The sequence below is a fragment of the Ostrea edulis genome, chromosome 4, assembly GCF_947568905.1.
Source record: "Ostrea edulis chromosome 4, xbOstEdul1.1, whole genome shotgun sequence".
Taxonomy (NCBI): domain Eukaryota; kingdom Metazoa; phylum Mollusca; class Bivalvia; order Ostreida; family Ostreidae; genus Ostrea; species Ostrea edulis.
The window spans coordinates 7,797,769-7,818,876 of record NC_079167.1 but is presented as its reverse complement, the minus strand read 5'-3'; the positions used below and the strand labels follow the sequence as shown (position 1 = coordinate 7,818,876).

Here is a 21,108-nt window from a genome sequence, read left to right as displayed (position 1 = left end):
TCACTGATTGTCCATTCTATGTTGAGGAGAGAATAATGTTTTTTCATGATATATACAAGCTCAACAACAAATTTTTATTATCTATTTAACAAATAAGGACAAATTTACTTGGTTGGTGATTAATGAAGACAAACCAGTAATTGACAAATTGAGTGAATATTTAGTTAAATCTTTCAGAAAAAGAAGTGATGCTTTAAAACTGCAAAAATCTTTATAGTTTATTATTATGCATGTGTTGGTATAATACTGATATTGTCCATTTACTTGTGTATACACCTGATTTGCAATTCATGTATGTATGTACACGTTTCCCCCACATGCTACATCCACATGTAGTTTGTAGTTCATGTAATCTGTAGTTAATGTTGTAAACTATTTTTGAAATTTCTTTCTTTATAAGCTGTCTTGCTATTATGCCCTCTCCACATAAGGTTTAAGGGAGGTGCTTAAAATTGGGACTTATCAGTTGATTCAAAATTTATAGATGTGTGTCACTCCAAAGCAGAAGATATTAATGATTTCATTACAGGATTTTAACTCTTAACTTAAGGTATTAAATGCTGCATGATATTCAGATAGAATGCAGTTACACCTGTCCTGGGTATTTTCACCCAGAGGCTTTGTCATTTAGTGATGAAGAGAGTGATGACCATGTTAATAATTACAATTGTACAATGTAACTTGTTTCCTTCAGTCTCCTGCCTTCAAGGAACCTACAGAGATGGTGTCCCAGGAACATGTGTTAGATGCACTAAGGGAAAATATCAGGATGAAAAATGGCAGACGTCATGTAAATCATGTGGTGGTGTACGCTACATGACTGAAAATGAAGGCTCCACCCAAAAGACAGACTGTATCTGTATGTATAGAATTTAATTCAGTGTGTTAGTTCTATGAAAGAATTAATAGTGGAGAATGACAAATGGCGTGATGCAAGTTATTTAGAGCATTGTGTTGTAAACTTCAATATATGACTATTCTTTCTGACTGCCCACCAATATTGCAGTCTTCTGTGAGAGTGGACAACAAGTGGACAACAGTACTGGTACACCAAGGTGTGTCAACTGTCCTGTGGGTACCTACAAGAATAATTCAGTAGATCCCACAAGCAAGTGTTTGACCTGTCCAGGAGGCAAACTCACACCCACTGAGGGATCAGACTCCATTGATGACTGCTCAATATGTAAGTGATGTACACAATTGGGTTTCACTCCATCACCTAGGCATGAATAACATTTTATCCTAACATCACAAAAGAATTTTGCATGTCTGGATTTTGACCTTTTATGAAACAATTTAAACTCATGCAAATATTGATTAGACACTCTAGACCATCAATATACATGTGATATTTAAAAACAATTAATTGTTATTTTTATATGATTATGAGGTTGTTCTACTGTTTTGCATTATACATTTTGATATGGCACCAGACATACCAGACCATGTTTGTATTCAAAAGTTTCCTAAGTTCTGTGGATCAAAGTGTTTCAAAAAAGTAGTTAGAATACAATATATACAATGAAACATTTTCAAAGAGAAAATTATTCATACCTTTAGGTATTAAACAATATAACAGAGACAGAACTAGATATTCATGAGGAACTCATCATGTAGTATGTTGCAGCTCCACATATTCAGTGACACCTCAGAATATCGCCAGCTTTTTTGTCCCAGTCCCTTTCAGTGTTATATCAAGGATGGCATTATGAAGAGTTTGACCATTTTAGTTCATCAATTTGAAAAAAAAATGTGATTGATGAATTCATAAATTGATGTTCTTTTATTGTCATCCACATATGACAAGATAGTCATAAATGCAGGAAATTATTTTGATTTAGTTCTTAAAACTTCACTAAATATTGGAATGTTCTGTGCCTGTGCATTTGTAAAACACAAAAGTATATGTACCACCAATTCAATTAATGGCGTCCGGATTACTAGGGCTCCACTGTACTGACCTGTTTTCCTGACACTCTCTAAATTTATATTCATGATTCAGAGGACAAATTATGTATAAAAGTGGCTTCTGATACCTGGTTGTTGGCATTGTTATGTTATCGGGGGGGGGGGGGGGGGGGGGGGTATATAAAGGTAATTTGACCATTTCCACCTGAAGGCAGATGGCAGTAGGTGAGTTTGGCATTATGTCAGGGTTTTTTTTAAGTGTGTATAGAAATCTGTTCTACACATTTTGCTGGTGGTTTGTAAGATTGTGACATGATGGGTGGCAATATACTAAGGTGCCACTGTACATTATCCTGTATTAGGTTATAGATACATGATTGGAAAGATTTTGCACTGTTTGTTTACTTTCTTGCACATATCAACTGAATCATACACCTAAGCACTCATCTGTGAAACGTGTATCATTAGAGCAAGAGACAATATATAATGGAGAATGTCGTGTTTTATGGTAGTGCAGAAGTAGAGTACATCATGGCAGTGGAACATTCTAACCATTGGACTTGGTTATCATGTCCAAGTATTTGAAAAATTCATTAACAAAGTAGTCTAATTTTCTTGATAGAAAATCTTTGTATGTGTCTTCATATCTTGATTCATATGGAAGAATAACATGGATGAATTTGCTGAATTATTTTCAAAATATTTTCTTTGGTACATCAGAAAGCATGGTGGTGCATGTGCTGCTTTACTGTAAATAGATCAAGATATATTGATTTGCTCTGTAACTGTGCAATAGATGGGATACTTTTTTTTTTAACCCCTTTGGGGCACTCGTAGACAGTATGAAAACTGTACTAACCTTGAATAACGAATACCAATATCTTGCTTGTCAGTATCAAATTTGAAAAACATTTACAATGATGGTCAAGCACAATTTATGATCATCGTGGTCCAGTGTATTTCCTTTAGTTCCAGTTGACATACAAGTGTGTTTTATTTTCTTTGTTGAATACAGTCAGGTGTGCTGCTGGTTACCGACCCAATGCTACAGAAAATGGTTGTGAGCCCTGTCCTTATGGTACTTACCAGAATTTAGCGGACCAGGAGAACTGCACTGTGTGTCCAAATGGTTACAGCACTTATAAAATGGCCTCCACCTTGTCCACAGACTGCAAAGGTACAATGCTGGTTAACCAGTAGTAAAGCATCATAAACACAATCTGAATGTTATCAAGCTGATTTTCAGCACCTGAAAGCAATATACAATGTTCCTCAAAGTCATAAAAAAAAAGATGAAGTATATGAATTTCATTTATGAAACTGTTCGTTAATTTTTTAGTTTAGCATTTTAGGGCACATACATGTATATTGAAAAATTCTCAAAATCTGAATGAAGATATCACCATATTGTGATCTTTTCAATTTGAATTTCTATTAATTTTAGTATACTGTGAGTCTGGCAAGGTGCGTAATGAGCAGCTTCAGACCTGTGAAGCCTGTCCCATTGGTTACTACAAGACAAACACCGATTTCAAGTTCAGCAATTGTACAAGGTGTCCTGTGGACTTTGTAACCCCAAGTACTGGATCAGATGACATTAAGAGCTGCACAGTCAGTAAGTACTGGATCAGATGACATTAAGAGCTGCACAGTCAGTAAGTACTGGATCAGATGACATTAAGAGCTGCACAGTCAGTAAGTACTGGATCAGATGACATTAAGAGCTGCACAGTCAGTAAGTACTGGATCAGATGACATTAAGAGCTGCACAGTCAGTAAGTACTGGATCAGATGACATTAAGAGCTGCACAGTCAGTAAGTACTGGATCAGATGACATTAAGAGCTGCACAGTCAGTAAGTACTGGATCAGATGACATTAAGAACTGCACAGTCAGTAAGTAGATGGATTGCACACTATTCCTTGGAAGTTGCAGATTAAGAATTTGTTACTCTCAAAATATCAATATATTTAACTTTTAAAGAGGAGACGTGGTTTGATCATTGTTGAGATTACAAATGTTGGCATACTTCATTATTCTAGCTCACCAGGGCTGAAACTCACATGAGGTTTCCTGATCAAGTTATGTTTGTCTCACCACATTTTTATTTTCTTGTAAAGAATCATAAACCAAATTTCAACCAAAATTATTCACACCATGATCTACATGATTTATCTGAAGGGCCACAAGAAAGGTTTTAAATTATACATGTGAATATAGGAAACACTCTTTGAAAATCTTCTTCTCAAGAACCATAAGAGTAATATGAGCTGGATTTGTCACATTATTTTGCAAGCAAAACCATATAACATAGAATTAAGTTTGCTCATGCCATATAACTCCTGGAATCTAGATGTGACTTCTAAAAGATTTTTAATTCATTTAGGAATGCTTAGGAAAATTATATGAAAAATTATCTTCTAAAGAACCACAAGGTTACAATGTTATATTTTGTGCATCCTCATGTAGAAATGATGACAACATGATGCCTAGGGCCAGAGTGGGACCAGAGAAAGGGTTTAAAAAACACTACATTGGAATATTGAGAAAAGGCCTTTCAATTCCTCTTAAGAAATACAAGTGTATAGTTGTTAAGTTAATATGCAAGCATCATCATTACATGTAATGCATTTTTGAAAATCCAAAACTTCCAAGATATGCAAGAACACATTAATGCAAGCATCATTGGGTCTTGTAGATACAAATTTACCATATCTTATATTACCCCTGAGGTTAGGTTTAGTCTTAAATGAGGATTTAATGTTTCATGTGGGGAAAATTGAAACTGCTAAGGCCACACCAATTTGTAAAATAGTTCTTCGGATTTTCAAACAAAAAAAGTGAGGCGAGAGGGCGAAATTATTTTACAAATATTATTTTTAATTTTGGAGATAAAAATTATGAGGCAAGCGATTACAAGAAATATAAATATTTTTAATTGAATTAAGTGTGATTTTAAAAAGCGGGCGCCTAAAAATAAAGATCTAAAATCATCAAATATCATTTGTTTACCACATAAACTTAATATTTTTCAACTTTGTTGATATAGTTTACGTCAATAAATAAGAAGTATTTCCGGTTTCAAAGACTTATTTTCTTTATACCTAATACATGTACTTTGCAACATTAACTGATAAGGTCTTTTTGAAGAATTTTATTTAAGTTTCATTTCTACAAACTTTCGATTCAGAGATATGCATATTGCTAGGGACACATCCAGTTTTGACATTCATTGCAAATGCAATATCCATTGCATCGCTTTGAGCATTTTCTTGAATTTTGATATGACATCACCAAACCTTTTGTGAATTTGTCGTTAACTGTCGGTCCGGTTTAAAATAGTCATCGATCAGTACCCCTTGCTTGTTGTAAGAGGCGAATAAATGGGACGGTCCTTCAGATAGGACTGCAAAAACTGAGATCCTTGTCACAGCAGGTGTGGCATGATAAAGATCCCTCAGTGCCATAAACGCTGAGCATAGGCCTAAATTTTGCAGCCCTTCACCGGCAATGGTAACGTCTTCATGTAAGTGAAATATTCTCAAGAGAGACTTCAGTCAATATATAGGCTAATCAAACAATCAATCATACGCTATCAATGTTCTCTAAATAGTGGCATCGAATAGCGCTTCAAAAGTTTCATCGGCTTCCAGTTCGATTCCAGCATAAGGAACTTCCAATCCAGTGTTATGAAGTATCGTACATATTAAGATTGACATCATGAATAACTTAACCGTATTACACTGTTAGGAAATTTCTCGAGAGCCCGCGCTTCTGTCATTTGTCAGCATATACATCAAGGTTATTTGTGCGCTTGTTGTAAAAACTAAAAAAAAAATATTTACGGATATTTTTGAACACGCGGGCGGATATTATTTTTTGATAATATTATAATTTGGATTTGTTACAAATAGAAGCGGCGAATCCGACGAACTAGATTACAAATTGGCATGGCCTAAGTTGAGTAATGTGGCCTATGTTGAGCATTGACAGCATTCATTTAGAATGGTTTTAATTTAACATACTGTACAATGAAAATGCTAGCAATTTAAAATTCATTATCAAGTCTAGAATTCAATATGTTACCAGCATATCTGTGTTTAGAATTCAATATGTTACCAGTATATCTGTGTTTATGTTACCATGGTTACCAGTATATCTGTGTTTATGTTACCATGGTTACCAGTATATCTGTGTTTATGTTACCAGTATATCTGTGTTTATGGGCAGCAAAAAGGGTTTTTAAAAAATGCTTCTTTGTGGTGAAATGAACAACTAATGAATAACAATATACTGAAAAAGAACAAGAGATTTAAATTGAAAATGCAGAATGAATGTTCACTGTTGCAAAATGAACAGTCACTGATTCAACTTGAGCACTCACCAAGGCAAAACAAATGGTCGCCAATGCAAAATGAAACTTTGAATTAACACTAGGTGGTGTGTAGATTATCAATATAGGTGCATAGACATTTCAGCCCAATGACAGTGTGGCCGAAGAAAGCGACCCACACAACTTGGGTTGGATCTTTCGGCTGAAACTCACAAGATGATTTGGTCAACTGACAATCAATTCAATCCAAGACAGTTTTGTCTATTGACTATTGACCAAGAAAGTTCAGTCAACCAAATATACCAAGTAAAAATAATCTAATGGAATTTGACTTTTGTTACAATATAATTTTTTAGTCCTACTGGCAAATTTTACTGAAGGGAACTTTAAGGTTTGCACTCCATCCATCCACCCATCTGTCAGTCTGGCAAATAAGTTTTTCACACTTCTTAACCATGACAAGTGGCAAATCGAGTTCAAAATTTGTTCCGGTCCATTGAATTTTGTTGTTGCTGATTTATGTACCCATTTTATTTGGCCTTGTTCTTTTTTTATTGTATATACTCGGGCAACTGTTACATGTAAGGCTGATGGACCACTCGTTTTCTATCTTTGTAGGGGATTGTCCTGCAGGAACAAAGAGACAGGTGGGTGAAACTGGTTGTGATGGCTGTCCGCGAGGCCAATACCAGTCACAACCCTACAAAACGACTTGTGAAGTCTGCTCAGGCGATACGTACACCCGCAATGTTAACTCCACCAAAGTTAGTGACTGTGAAAGTAAGTTTATAGAAATTGGATTCTCTACTTTCAAACAGAGCTGGATTAGAATCTTATCATTTTAGAATATAAAAACACACAAGAGCAACTTTCCACAATTGGCACACACAGCCAAAAAGATATTTTGCTGTACCAGCATCGTCTGTGGAGTCAGAGCAAAACTTCAGTATTGCCGGAAAGATTGTCAACAAAAAGAGATGCAGAGTTTGGTTTAACAATGACCTCTGTATTCTTTTTTTTTTAAAACTTGGACACTACTGATGACTAAATATTGTAATATGTTATGGTTGATACTTACCTAGTCAAATTTTCAGTATACAAGTTAAATGCTGCTAGTAGGTAGTCAAATTTTCAGTTTGAAATTTTGCAAGTTTTAAGTTAAAGTGAATACAAGTGGCTACATATGCTGTGTATTAGTATTGATATATCTTTTGAAACAGAACTGGATTTTTTTTTTTTAGAAATGGAGAGTTTGGTAAAAGAAAAGGTTTTAGGATTTTCTAATTATTTAATTTATAATGACCTTTCCATTATTCCAGATAATCAATTAAGAAAAATCTCCGATTTCCCATTACTACCTTAAACTGTTTCATACTTAAGCTATAACTGATTATTTCATACTTCAGCCAAGAATCAAGCATTAACTTTTTTATACTTTAGCCATGAATCATTGTTTCATATTTAATCTTTGAATATTGCAATCAGTTTCTACTTAGGATCCAATTGCAAAAGGCTAGTTCGATAGAAACTGATGCTGTCACTCAGTCTCTGCTAAATTTAAGAATGGTAGTGTCTGCTAAATTTAAGGATGGTAGTCTTTGCTAAATTTAAGAATGGTAGTCTCTGCTAAATTTAAGAATGGTAGTTCAACAGTGTAGTTTAAAGATAACAAAGTTTTTTTTTTATTTCAACTGGATATCTAAATTTTTTTCAGCATTCTGTTCCTCTGGTGAGGAGAAGAGTGGAAGAGTCTGTATTGTTTGTGGTGTGGGTTACTTCAAGGACAACAATGTAGACAAATTTTCTATGTGTACCCTGTGTCCAGTGGAGAAGATTACAGCTAACAATGGATCCACTTCAGAAACTCAATGCACAGTTGGTAGGCTAGTTTTCTTCTGTAGTTTTGTACTGTACAGCTCATCAGTTCAAAGTGTTTCCTTTTTACTAGGTCACCTGAGTCCCTTGAGTGACATATTGCTACCATTGTCCATGTGTCAGAAACTTTTGAACATGCACTATCCATTTCTTCTCAAATACATGTACATGTACTGATAAACCATTTTCACCAAATTTTGTATTTAAGCATTTATTGGGTAAGGGGAACAGAATTTGTCAAATTTGTTTTCCCTGTCTTTTTGAGTCCTAGGGGATGGGGCCAAGATGTAAAAAAAAAAACAAAAAAAAACCAAAAAAAAAAAAAAAACAATAATAGTGCAGCTTTAAAAGCATTTCTTCACTCTATAACATGCAGCAGACAATCTAGGGGCATTCAAGCAAAGTTGGAGATTATAAATATTACCGGGTAGTCATCCTGTGTGTGCCCTCATTTGTCTGTGTTTCTGTGAAATCATATCTGGGTCATAACTTTGAAAGAAAGAGGCAGTAGATGCTCACAGGATGTGCAAATGTTGTTTATTACAATTCACAGCATCAATTTTAAGCTGACCCTGAAAACTTGCTGGTATCTGAATTTAATTATTGCGGAGGCTCTCATACTGACCTTAATTCTTCAATGCATAAGTTATGTTCAGAGCACCTAAATGAAATTAATACCTTTCTTAAGGGATAGGTTAGGAAAGATAAGCAATTTTCACCCCTGAGATTCTTTTTAGATAGAATATAGAAAACACATTTGGTAGAATCAGATAACATTCTTGACATGCACCTTTGTGTAAGTTTTTACAAAAATATTTTTAAGGCCTACCACACATTCATATGTTCATATAGGATATTAATTCTTTAGTCCAGTAATCCAATTTGGGTTGGTGCAATTATTATTGAGTCTAGGTTGTATAACACTTGGAAACATCATCAAGGGAGACTGGATGTTTACATGTTAGGGGAGTTTAAATTACTTGTATATACTGAATTCTCTGTGAGTAAGAGACTTCTTAATAGCGGGGGGCATTTGTGGCAAGGTTACTTATTCCTAAACAATTTCAATATTTAGAACATTTGAGAACTTTGAAAAAACTAAATTGTTAATGCCAACATGTTTCACCTGTGTTTCTTTCTTAGCCAATTGTTCTGCTGGAAATTATCGAGATGTTGGTACCAACAAATGTAAGCCATGTGACAAGGGTTACTATCAACCTGACCAATGGCAGACATCTTGTATTCAGTGTCCCACTGATAAAACCACAGCAACCACCGGATCCATTTCCCAATCTATGTGCCAATGTGAGTACGGTGTACTACTAGCATTAATATGGTAGCTATTATTTAGACCATGTCTTTGTTTTTTCTCTGTTTTACATTCATGTTAGGATATGTTTTTGCCCTCAAAACCCCAAAACAAATAGCTCGCATCAGCTGAGAGCTCAAGTGAGCTTTTTTGATCAAATTTTGTCTGGCATCCATTTGTCCGTAAACTTTTAACATTTTTGATTTCTCCAGAACCACATGGCCAATCCTCGGAGTAGAGGATAGGGTTTAAAAAGGGGATCAAAGTTTTACATGATAAATTCAAAAGTAGCAGGGCCACACCAAATCAATGTCAATAAGCAAATGTTCTCAAATGGGCCATGGACCTTTGGGTTAAGTTAGGGTTAAAACTGGGGATCAATTTTTTTTCATTTACCGTAAAATATCGTGTATTATGCACAGTTATGTATAATGCACAGCACCCGCACTTTGAAAAAAAATGTCTGAAAAACCCTTAGTCCTATGTATTGTGCGCATTGAAAAAAATGACAGAATGAGTGTGCAAATTTCTGAAATTAAGGTCAAATTCCGCAGGATGAATTCAAATATTTGTATTCAATCATTCTTCGTGTCCGTAACTACCGATAACAATCTGTAAAATTTTATTTTTATGATTGATTTTTTATTAATTTTATTTTTTCAATTTAAATTGATTACAAACAACTATATTTCTGTATCAAATAAAATTGTAATAAGCCTTTTATATACTGGTAATTTGCAAGAAGTTCCCACTATGAGGAGGGGTCCTGTCTTCCTGTAGTGCTGCCATGGGGATTGTTATATGAACTTTTGAATTGGTTAACCCCTCATATGGCAGTTTCAGGTTCTTTATGTACATATACTGTTGTTTTTTTTATTAAATAACGACCTTTTTTGCTATGACATATTAATGAATTTTGTATGTAAATGTATATTATATGTGTGTGTATCAGTATGTGTGTGTGTATATATATATATATATATATATATATATATATATATATATATATATATTTGTGCTTGATGAAATGTTATGTATATATGTTTATGTGTTTGTATAATTATGTATAAATTTATATACATGTGTGTATGTATGCCTATGCCTATATACATCTAATCCAGGGGGCCCCTGGCACCCTAGGTAAAGATTTTAAGGGGGGTCTCTGCGGAAACCTTACCCCGAAATATTAATGTATTTTGAATTAAAGACTGATATGGGGAAAAAATCCAAACAAAAAAAACCTCTTGATTAAAATATCTAAACAGTAGTGATGATAATCGGTTAGATAACTTTCCACCAAAATTCCACTCGCCAAATATGCACCCAATTGCGACTTCAGTATTTACAAGAGAGATAACTCTTCTCTGTCTGCCAAAATTTATTCCTTTAAAATTATTAGCATTCCTTTGAGCCATCAAATCACCATATTTTAGACCAGTGGAAAATACCCGCAATATGATATGTTTGGTTTTGAAAAATCAAGTTGATACAAAATGGATAAAAAGCAAGCAGTGCCAGATTGCTGTTGTCCATATCTACTGTAATACACTGAATAATCCATTTTCTTTATTTGACTTCAGTACAATGTTCTCCTGGATATGAAGACATCAATGGCACCTGCGTGATGTGTAAGATTGGGTATTATAAAACAGAGTATAAAGCTGCTTTGTGCGATTCCTGTCCCCCAGGATTTATAACTTCTGAGAAGGGAGCAACCCTGGAGACCAACTGTACTGTCCGTAAGTTTTACATGAACATTTGGTGAATGTAGTGTGTTACCAGTATACTGTAGGTCTTACTGTACATGGGCGGCTATTAGTACTTGCTTTCATTCCTGAGAAGCTTCTCTTGTGTAATAAAAATTCTTACTTTTATTAATTTAACACTAGACACTGAACAATGTTTACATTCTTACAAATTTAAACTGAATGTTGGTTTCACTAACTTAAGTTCTTACATAATAAAAGGATCAAATGGCAGTATTTGCTGCTAATAATGGACTTGCATACTTTTTGCAGATTCCATATAATGTTTGAAGTAGCTTTATTGCCTTCCATTAATAACCGAAAAGAAAAGAAACTGCACCTTCACCGAGTTTAATGATTCAAACATTTATCAGAAATACTACAGAATTTTGGCCCTAAACTATGAAGAAATGTCAAACTGATTTTAAAAAATTGTTGTATAGAAATCTGTGTGCATTTCCAGCAAAATGTTTGGTGTTGCATGAGGTTTGTGCTCATCTTTTTTTAAGGCAAAAGACAAATTCAATCGGAAATATGATGTTAATGCATACAAAATGCTTGCATTATAACATGATATTGTTCGCTTATAATCTTTTTAGGTCAAATAGAAAATTTCATTAATATGAGTGTGGAATAAGGAAATACCACTGGGGAGACAAGATTTGCAGTGTAGGACAAGGCTTTGCCAAGCCAATCAGCGAATCTTGCCCCAGAGGTGAAATTTTCCTATCCCCCACAAGTAAATAATGATTATTTTTCTCACATGCATTAATTTATGAACTTCTAGATCTCTTTAAAAACTTAAATGCAAAAACTAATTAGAAGGTTAGAAAGAGCATACCCAAAAATGGTTTACTCTTATGTGTAAACTGAAGGAAAAAAACCCTCAGAAAACTAATGGTAGATTTTGAAGTTTTTGTCAAAGATATGTTTATAGTAAATGGTATTTTTTACATGTAGCGGCCTGTAAACCCGGGGAGTATCTGCTAAACAATGTCTGTGAGAAATGCAATTATGACACATACCAACCAGATAAATGGCAGAAATCCTGTACACAATGTCCTTCTGGTTATGTGACACAGATGAAGGGTGCCACGAACATCAGTGACTGTGTGGGTAAGTTTACAGGTCAGATCGGAGCCAAAGCCTCAACACAGGTTTCTGATGAAGTTTTGTCTCCTCGTCTATATGAATCTATGTGTTTATGTTTAGCATAATCTGAATCCTTTTGAAAAAAGTTTGAATTAACTTTTGTAATAGACAACATTTGTGGGTTGGGGGAATGAATATTTTGAAATTCGCAGTTCCTACCCAGTTTTCGAAAGTAGTCACTAGCCAGAAGATCAAAGCCAGTAAAACTAGAGATTTCAACTTGTAAAATATTACATTCACAAGTCTGTGTATCAAACATAATTAACTTGCACTTAATCTTATCCCAAGATTGAAATGAGATGATGTTTAAAATCAAAATTAATAAGAAAGATAAAGCTTGCATCTTGTCCATGTCTTCTCCATGAAAAAAGTGATAGACAATATTACACAAAGCCACATTTGACATTTAAGCATTCCAAGGGCATCCAGTTAGCAGAGTGGTAGCACACTCGCTTTTTCAACGCAGGTTTGATTCTCACTGTCGGATTTCATGTGAGAGGGTGTGGTTGAGTTACTCACGCAAACGTTTGAGTTTTCTCGGGTACTCAAGCTTCCACTAATGACTCCATACATTATGTGGAAAAACACTCTTAAGTATCCCATTGGAAATAAGCTCTTAAACTTCTTTAGGTTATCCTGGTATGTACCAGCTAAACTTGAGAAAAATTTCCATTTTAAGCTCATTTAGACAATGTTGAGGTATTTTACAAAATCTAGTATTTTTAAATATGACCCAGTGTGAATGTGCCATACAAGGTATTCTCTTTAGGACAGCTGTAGTTAGGTGTGAAAGCCTGGACAGAGGTGTGTGGTTTCAGAATACTCTTGTATTACATTGTGTGGAAGAGAATATTGACTGGTGTCTGTCAATGTTTTCTTTCTTTTAGTGTCTTGTCCCTCTGGTGAGCAGTATAGGCCTGTTGAGAAAGATTGCATTGCCTGCCAGCAGGGTTACTACAGAAACACCACTAACAGACAGCAGATCACGTGCCAGATGTGTCCCATTGATTTTATCACCTCTGGTCCACGAGCCACCAGTTTGAGTGCCTGCAACATAAGTAAGTCAGCAACATAAGTAAGTCAGCAACAAAAACCTGAGGATTTTCATGGAGCAGGAGTCAAATAATTCATTCATCTGTCAAAATTTTGAAGATTCAATATTTCTGTCAACATCTACGAGAAATTTTCTGGTGATATTCTAGGGTGGAATTAAAATGGTGGCATTGAAAATTTATAACAAAATTCTGTCTTTCATTTTGTAGAAAATTGTACTACACCTGGTCAGTTTAGAAATGCCACATCTGACCAGTGCACAGATTGTCCTTTTGGAACATATGGTGAAAACAAATGGCTTGAAGTCTGTATTGACTGTCCACAAGGTTACACAACTAAACAAAGAGGAAGCATCAGCAGAAATGATTGCATCAGTAAGTCCTGCACATAGCTTCAGATTATTTGCAGATTATTTGCCTGATAAAGTCATTACTGGTAAACTTCCTTATAGAAAGGTTGGCAGTGAAGTCCATCTTTCCTGTGTTGTCTATGTATAGTTTGTGCATTGATCATCCAGGAAATTTTCTGGTAGTGGATGAGATAGTGTTGGCTTGGCCTCTTATGAATGTATAGACAAACTACAAATCATTGATTCGGTATACCATCATCAAATGATGACAATCAAACTGTCTTGCAACTTCTCTGAGGGATTCACCCACTTGTAGCATATTAACTGCCTGGTTCATTTAGTAAAGGCTTCAGCGACCCATATGTATAATGTCTTGCATCCTTCAGAAACAACTGCGTTTTCAGGAGAAACAAGACCTAAACTTTCAAAACATGCCCTTAATGTGATCTGACTGTTCCCGTGTACTCGCCACGTCTTAATTAACATTTACATTTTCAATGTTTCGCTTTGATATCTTACAAATTGTAATGATAACCATTTCCTAGTGAATGCTCTGCAGCTGTGAACAAAGCATGCTTTGATCTTGATAGATATAGTATATCTATTGTAACGGCTGGGAATTCCGACAGAAATGAGTGTAGAATGTAACTATAAAAATAAATTTCAATTTTGAAGATACATGATGGTATGAACTACACTGCTTCACACCAGCATGATTTTCATGTGCTTCTTGAAGTGGAACCAAAGGTTATTTGTTCTCTGTCATTAGCCCAAAGGTTTTTTTTTTATTTTCTATTTAATGGTTATTTTTTCTAAAAAAAAAAAAAAAAAAAAAAAAAAAAATTGTTGTGGGGGCGAAATAAAATTTTTTAAAGAGCTCCAAAAGTGTTGAGACGAGTCGATAAAAATGATAAAATTGGGGAAAGGGTGTATTTTCTTTTTTGATGAAATGTTAGAAAATAGAAATCCACACAGTAAAAAGTGTTTATCATTTATTTGGATTCAGTACATAACTAACAGAGTATTATATCAGTGTCTTGGCTTCTTGGCATTTTGTGTGGAAATTTGTTTTCTTGCAAGCAGACATATGCTTATTATATGGGACAGACAATGGCAAAATCTTCTTGAAGTCTCATGAATTCTTCACAATTGGTCACATTTGAGTTTCCACAATGAAAGCATCAAAAATCACAAATATCACAACAAAAATTGATTAAATCAAATAAAGTAGGAAACTGTACAAACTTCACGCAATGGTCGCTTGACGTTGACTAAAGTAGGAAACTGTACAAACTTCACGCAATGGTCGCTTGACGTTGACTAAAGTAGGGAACTGTACAAACTTCACGCAATGGTCGCTTGACGTTGACTAAAGTAGGAAACTGTACAAACTTCACGCAATGGTCGCTTGACGTTGACTGTTCATCTTCAGACTTTTGATTGATCAATTCATTCTTAAACTTCTTGTCATACCTGCATGATACTGTGTTTCAATATTGGAGATGAACAATCAATATTTTGCCTGCAGATAATGACATAATGGTACTGTCCTCTAGGAAACAAAGGATTGCCACAAAGATATAGTAGTTCATTTTAAACACGCTTCTCGGCTCTGTTCAACTTCCTGCATAAAATGTTAATCCTATACTTTTTAAACCAAATCTACGAGTCTACACCAATACCCATTCAATGTGTTTCAATAGCTATTCAAAATTTCTACTGAATTAAAAATCAGTATTGATGTGAGTGAATTATCACAATATACTTATAACAATTTGATTTTCATAAAATAAAATGTATGACCATAAAACTATTCAATGGCTTACCTAACTAAAATCTTTTAAGGTAGATCCACCACCCCTCCCCCATGGGACTTTATTAATTAATGGTTCAAATAGAAAATATGTGTTGATTACCACTTAATATAGGTTAATTTGATCAATAATCAAAGAAGATATATATGTTGCCGGATTTTTAAAGATGTCAAACATACAAAAACAAAAGTTTATATCAACATCAGAAAATCGTACATTTTCTGAATCATTGAATAGCATGTTAAAAATAGATAAAAACTGGTTAAAATGACAAAATTTTAATTTCAACAGTTTCAAAAAACTGCTGCTTTTTGGATATGTACATGAATTAATTTTGGATATCAAGGAAATCACCATACAATAGAGAAATACCAACATAAGGAGTTATTGCCCTTGACAACATTTTCGTTATATAGATAATTGGTTATTTATAGAAAATATAAACCTTTTTAATATCAAATTGTTTACCAGATTTTTATAATACCCAGTGAATGAAACTCCTCGTAAAGACATATTTCAATCATGCACAAATTTTGATGAAAATAAAATTTTGCAAAAAAAAAAAATACAAGGGAGGAATTACTCTAACATGCTGACAGGTGTTAGGGAATCTATGTCAATATTTTCATTCTCAATCGGAGATCTTTTTAAGGGAGATATTATTGTCTGATTCTTCTAAGAAATCCGAAATGATATGCCCAACAATGTCGTTTAAACGTGCCTTCACAATTTTGCTGTAGCAAACTGCTGAGTCCGTGCATTTAACATCAATTTTGATGTACAGGTGATTCTCCATATTCCTGCAGAAACATTGTTAAAGTAGTTCCTCAGTAGTAAAAGTGGTAATCAGTAAGACGCTCTAATACAGCTTTAATGAATTCACATTTTTCTTGTGTATAACAATCCCAATTTCATTTGAAAACATCGCAAGATAGATGTTCGGTGGGGATTTAAAAAGATAAAAAAGTGAATTCTATTTATTTTTTTATTTTTTTTCATATTAAAAAAAATAGGGTCTGCTTTTCCTATTAAACAGAGAATGAAAAAAACTCTGGCCTCAGTTAATTTTCTGTTATCATTGTGCTGTTGAATTGATTAAACATGATTATGAAAGCTATTTTCTTTTCCTCCAGAAATTGGATGGGTGATATGTTTTTGCATATAAAAAATTGTGAGTTACCAATAGTAATATGTTGGATTTATCTTTTGCATGAATGCATTTTCATTTTCAGGGGACTGTCCCTCTGGGGAGTATGAGTTACAGGGTGTGTGCTTCCAATGTAACGAAGGTACCTACAGAAATAAAGCTGAAGGCTTCAACTGCACCATGTGTCCATCAGGATACACCACACAAGGCAAAGGATCCACCTCTAGAAGTGACTGCAGCATCAGTGAGTTGTTGTGTGTCTTAGTGAATGTTTGAAAAGATTCAATTCACCCTCTAAGAAAAGGGGCATTTTTTTTTTTATCTATTGGTAGGTAGAGATTATGTTGTCCAACCAATTACTACTGTTCAATGTTCATCAAGCTTTGTAGGCAGATTGGTCATGACTAGAAAATGACCCCCATTGATTTTCAGAAAGGTGAAGTGGCTATCTAGCATGCAAATGACAATTCTTGTCCAAGAGATCCAATGTAAAACTCAAACTTTAGATAAGGACTAAATGTTTTATTTCCTAAAACAGATTATGTCCAATACAATTTCACATAAGGCCAAGTAAAATTAATTAGTAGATTATCATTCAAACTTCACAAAAAAATGGGGCGGGTGGGAGGATTTTATTTTTTATTTTTCGCCATGGTATTTTTGACCTCGAAAATGCCTTCTCTCATTGAGAAAAGGCTTTATAAATCATAATTACATGTGTATTTGGGTTTCTAAAAGGCAAAGTGAAACAAAGTATGTTTACGATACCGGGCCGGACATAAAAATATCCGGAAATCGTAATTTTGAAAAATAAAAAAAATCGGGGCGGGGCAATTTTCGAGGGGCAGGCGGGAATGATAATCTACTAATTAATTTTACTTGGCCTAATTGGAGTCATTTTCAGTCAACTGGAATACAACCACCAGAAGTGACACAATTTCTGAATTTTTTCTATTCTTTATTTTTTTCTTTCAAGAGCGGCTGTGTGGACAAGCAAAATTTTACTTTCACAGTTTGCATTTAATGTTGGCAGCAAAACATTATGTTAAATTTTCATGTCATAATTCTGGTTCTATTTCATTTTGATAAATAAATTTGTTTCTATCGGGGGGGGGGGGGGGGGGGGGGGGGGGGGGGGGGGGGGGGTATTAATAAGAAACAAATATATCTTGTTTCTCTCCACTTTAGCATGTTTTTCAAGCCTTAAAATGTGATGATTTTAGGCAAGCTAGTAAAAATGCTTCAGGTTTATTTATGATAATTATTTTGTCATTAAATCACTTCACAAAAGCACTCAACAATATGCATTGACATTTCATTTTGATGTTTCAGCAAACTGTAGAGCTGGAGAATACTTTGATGAGGTGTCAAAGAAATGTGAGCTTTGTTCAAATGGAACTTACCAAGATGAGCCTAGGTCAAGGACCTGCAAGACCTGTGGAACAACTGGCTATTTCACTGTCAACAGAGGCAGTACATCTATTACTGACTGTAAAAGTAGGTTCACATAGTAAATGTAGATGACTTGTTCATTTTCTTTTGTATTAAAGAATCATTGGAATTTATATGTGTATTGTTGAATTGTCTCCATGTTTAATTGCTGCATTTCAGATGTCCATTGGGTACATGCATGTTCTGGAAACTTTCTTCACACTCTCCGGGATTGGAGTACAGTATTGTCACACCTATAATATATCCTTTGTTTTGTGTTTTACAGAGTTCTGTGATACAGGGAACAATAACTGTGATATAACTGCCATCTGTAACCCCACAACCAACGGCTTCACCTGCAGTTGTAACACGGACTACCAAGGGGACGGCACCAACTGTACACGTAAGTTTCTGTCTCCTACTGCAACTGTTAGAACCAGAGTATCTACATTAGGTTGTACTCGGACTGTGTCCTGTGGAAGCATTACTATTCTGAACAGTAAATTCTGTCTATAGTGAATTATTTTGAACGGATAGCACACCATCACGATATTTCAGAAAAAGGTGCTACATGAATTAAAACTTTGTTAATGTATCTTTGATCTTCTGAGATAGTTACCCATCTTTTGAGCAGTTGTTTTCCATCCTATGAGATATTATCTTATGAAATTTTGTTACTTGTCTTGTGAGATAATGTTACCTGTCTTGTGAGATAATGTTACTTTTCTTGTGAGATAATGTTACCTGTCTTGTGAGATAATGTTACTTGTCTTGTGAGATATGATAAATAGTTACCTCTCTGGTTGGCTCATTGGATTATAGTATATGGTTTTAGTGACTATACACAAATGGTAATTTGAGACTGAATGAGGTAGATTTTAGAATTTCAATGCCTTAAGATTATTATTATATACATATTGTACCCTGCTCATCTGTTACGATTGCCTTAGATGAGTTAGGCCTCCTCAGATACAACCACAAATTCAGTTTAACTTTGCTTGAGTTTTGAAATTTGAATATTCAGAAGCAGTTCAAGCACATATTGATGATTTTAAAATTAAATGATAAAAACATTTTATTTGGTTATCATGAATATGCTTATGTTGGGGGTTATATTAGCAATAGATCCTTTTATTGCCACCACTGACACATTTTTTTCAATGCTGTTTTGTAGATCTGTGTGATTTAGGCTACTGTGTATATGGAACATGCATCAAGTCACCAACTATACGCTGTGAATGTGACAACGGTTATACAGGAAACAGGTGTGAAATCCGTAAAGGTACGTAGACCACACTCTTGAGAACCTCTCAAATTGTTCAATTTTCAACTAGACATCTGTAAATTATGTTTCTTCAACAGATCCAAGCAAGGAATCCCAACAGCAGAATGAAACGGTGATTGTTGCTTCAGTGTCCGCAGGAGCGGCTCTCATGATTCTAGCCATTCTGATTGTCTGCTGTGTTGCCAGGGCACGCAAGTAAGCTATGGTTCCCATTGTTGTTTCATTGCATTTGTGTCCTTGCTCGTAGACATCATCTATTTCACATCGTAATGTGGCAATAAGGTTTGGTGACAAACTTGCTCCATTCAAAACAAATGAAATTCATACTTTAATGAATATTGACACGTAAATATTTTTCATTTTTTGAAGATTAGAATACAACTTAATTGAAAATGTTCAGAGGTTATATTAAAGGTGAAAAGAATCATAGGATATACAATTTTTGTAAATTGTTCTATCGAATACATGATAGATATACTATGATGAACCTTAAGGTCAAGAATCTGCAAAACCTGTGGAGCTACTGGCTATTTAACTATAGATCAACCACTGAGCTACATAAATATATACAAGTGTGTTACAAAGAAATAAATTCTTGTCGTCTGGAAAACATAAAGTCATTTACAGCCCATTCCATTCATTCATGCTCTTTAAAGGCCCATTCCATCCGTGCTCCTAAATGTCTCAAATAGTCATATTACAAGATAGTGAGCAGTAACGTACTCTATCTGTGTACCCTCTGCAGCCTAAGCTGTGCTGGGTCACCACTGCTCAGCCATAACATTCACATGCAATATTCTGTTGAAGTTTGATCTGTTTATGACCATGTAACTCTTGGTGGGTGTAGCTTCTGTTCAATAAGAAATGTTGCAGGTTGGATAGTTATGATTTGATGATGCTTAATATATAATTGTCTTCTTTCTCAGAATCCAACTTAAGCATCATGCCAATGCGGCAATGCATCTTTTATCTCATTCTGCCATGTAGCAATTCCTATACGTGGTAAAATTTGATTTACTCTCCTACAGAAAAAGAAATACATAAAAAAATTTTTTTAAATGCATGAGAATTGGATTTTATTAGTCCCCAACCAGCAAAGCTGAAGGGGACTAATAGTTTCCTCTCCATCTGTCTTTCTGTCTGTATGTCACAACTTAGTTTTCTAGGTTTTTTTCATCATACTTTGATGTAGGAAACTGAAATTGAGTGTGTAATTTGCTAATGTATGTTTACAGATCACATTAAAGTTTTGTCTCAGTTGACAGACTGAATTTAGGAGATTTATGGGAATTTATGCGGAATAAGGTTTTCAAGACTTTTCCACTCTGCTGTAACTTAGGAATCTGAGATTTATAGTTTTCACTTTCACTTTGATTAACTAAGGATCTAAAATTTGATAAGTGGTTATCTAATAAAGAGTAGATACAGATGAAGTTTCATTTTGGTTGACTTATTGTAATTATAGGGCTTTCATATTTCACATGTGTATTTATTTTGACAAGACCCTTCTTTGGGCACCAGAATTATTACTTTACTGCCATGCAGAGGGGGCATCAATGTTCATGAGCACATCTTGTTTTTATTGTGCAAGATCCATATAACTTGCTTAAAAAAATAAATTTCTTTTTCCAATTCTTTTTTCATGATGATTAATAAACTGTTGACAGGTCATTATATGCGCATGCGCTGGATACTGCATATTTAACT

At 34.6% G+C, this 21,108-nt stretch overlaps 1 protein-coding gene across 1 annotated transcript in view; it reads left to right on the top strand.

Annotated features, from left to right (window-relative positions):
* LOC130053972 (uncharacterized) overlaps positions 1–21,108 on the top strand; it is a 108,155-nt gene that overhangs the window by 81,168 nt on the left and 5,879 nt on the right. The window contains exons 55-70 of the mRNA XM_056161816.1: positions 695–859; positions 1,007–1,183; positions 2,924–3,085; positions 3,353–3,523; positions 6,860–7,021; positions 7,956–8,120; positions 9,260–9,421; positions 11,006–11,164; positions 12,131–12,286; positions 13,210–13,380; positions 13,585–13,749; positions 16,771–16,929; positions 18,018–18,182; positions 18,403–18,519; positions 19,291–19,398; positions 19,479–19,596. Coding sequence (XP_056017791.1) covers positions 695–859; positions 1,007–1,183; positions 2,924–3,085; positions 3,353–3,523; positions 6,860–7,021; positions 7,956–8,120; positions 9,260–9,421; positions 11,006–11,164; positions 12,131–12,286; positions 13,210–13,380; positions 13,585–13,749; positions 16,771–16,929; positions 18,018–18,182; positions 18,403–18,519; positions 19,291–19,398; positions 19,479–19,596 — 2,482 coding nt within the window. The remainder of the gene's footprint in view (positions 1–694; positions 860–1,006; positions 1,184–2,923; positions 3,086–3,352; positions 3,524–6,859; positions 7,022–7,955; positions 8,121–9,259; positions 9,422–11,005; positions 11,165–12,130; positions 12,287–13,209; positions 13,381–13,584; positions 13,750–16,770; positions 16,930–18,017; positions 18,183–18,402; positions 18,520–19,290; positions 19,399–19,478; positions 19,597–21,108) is intronic.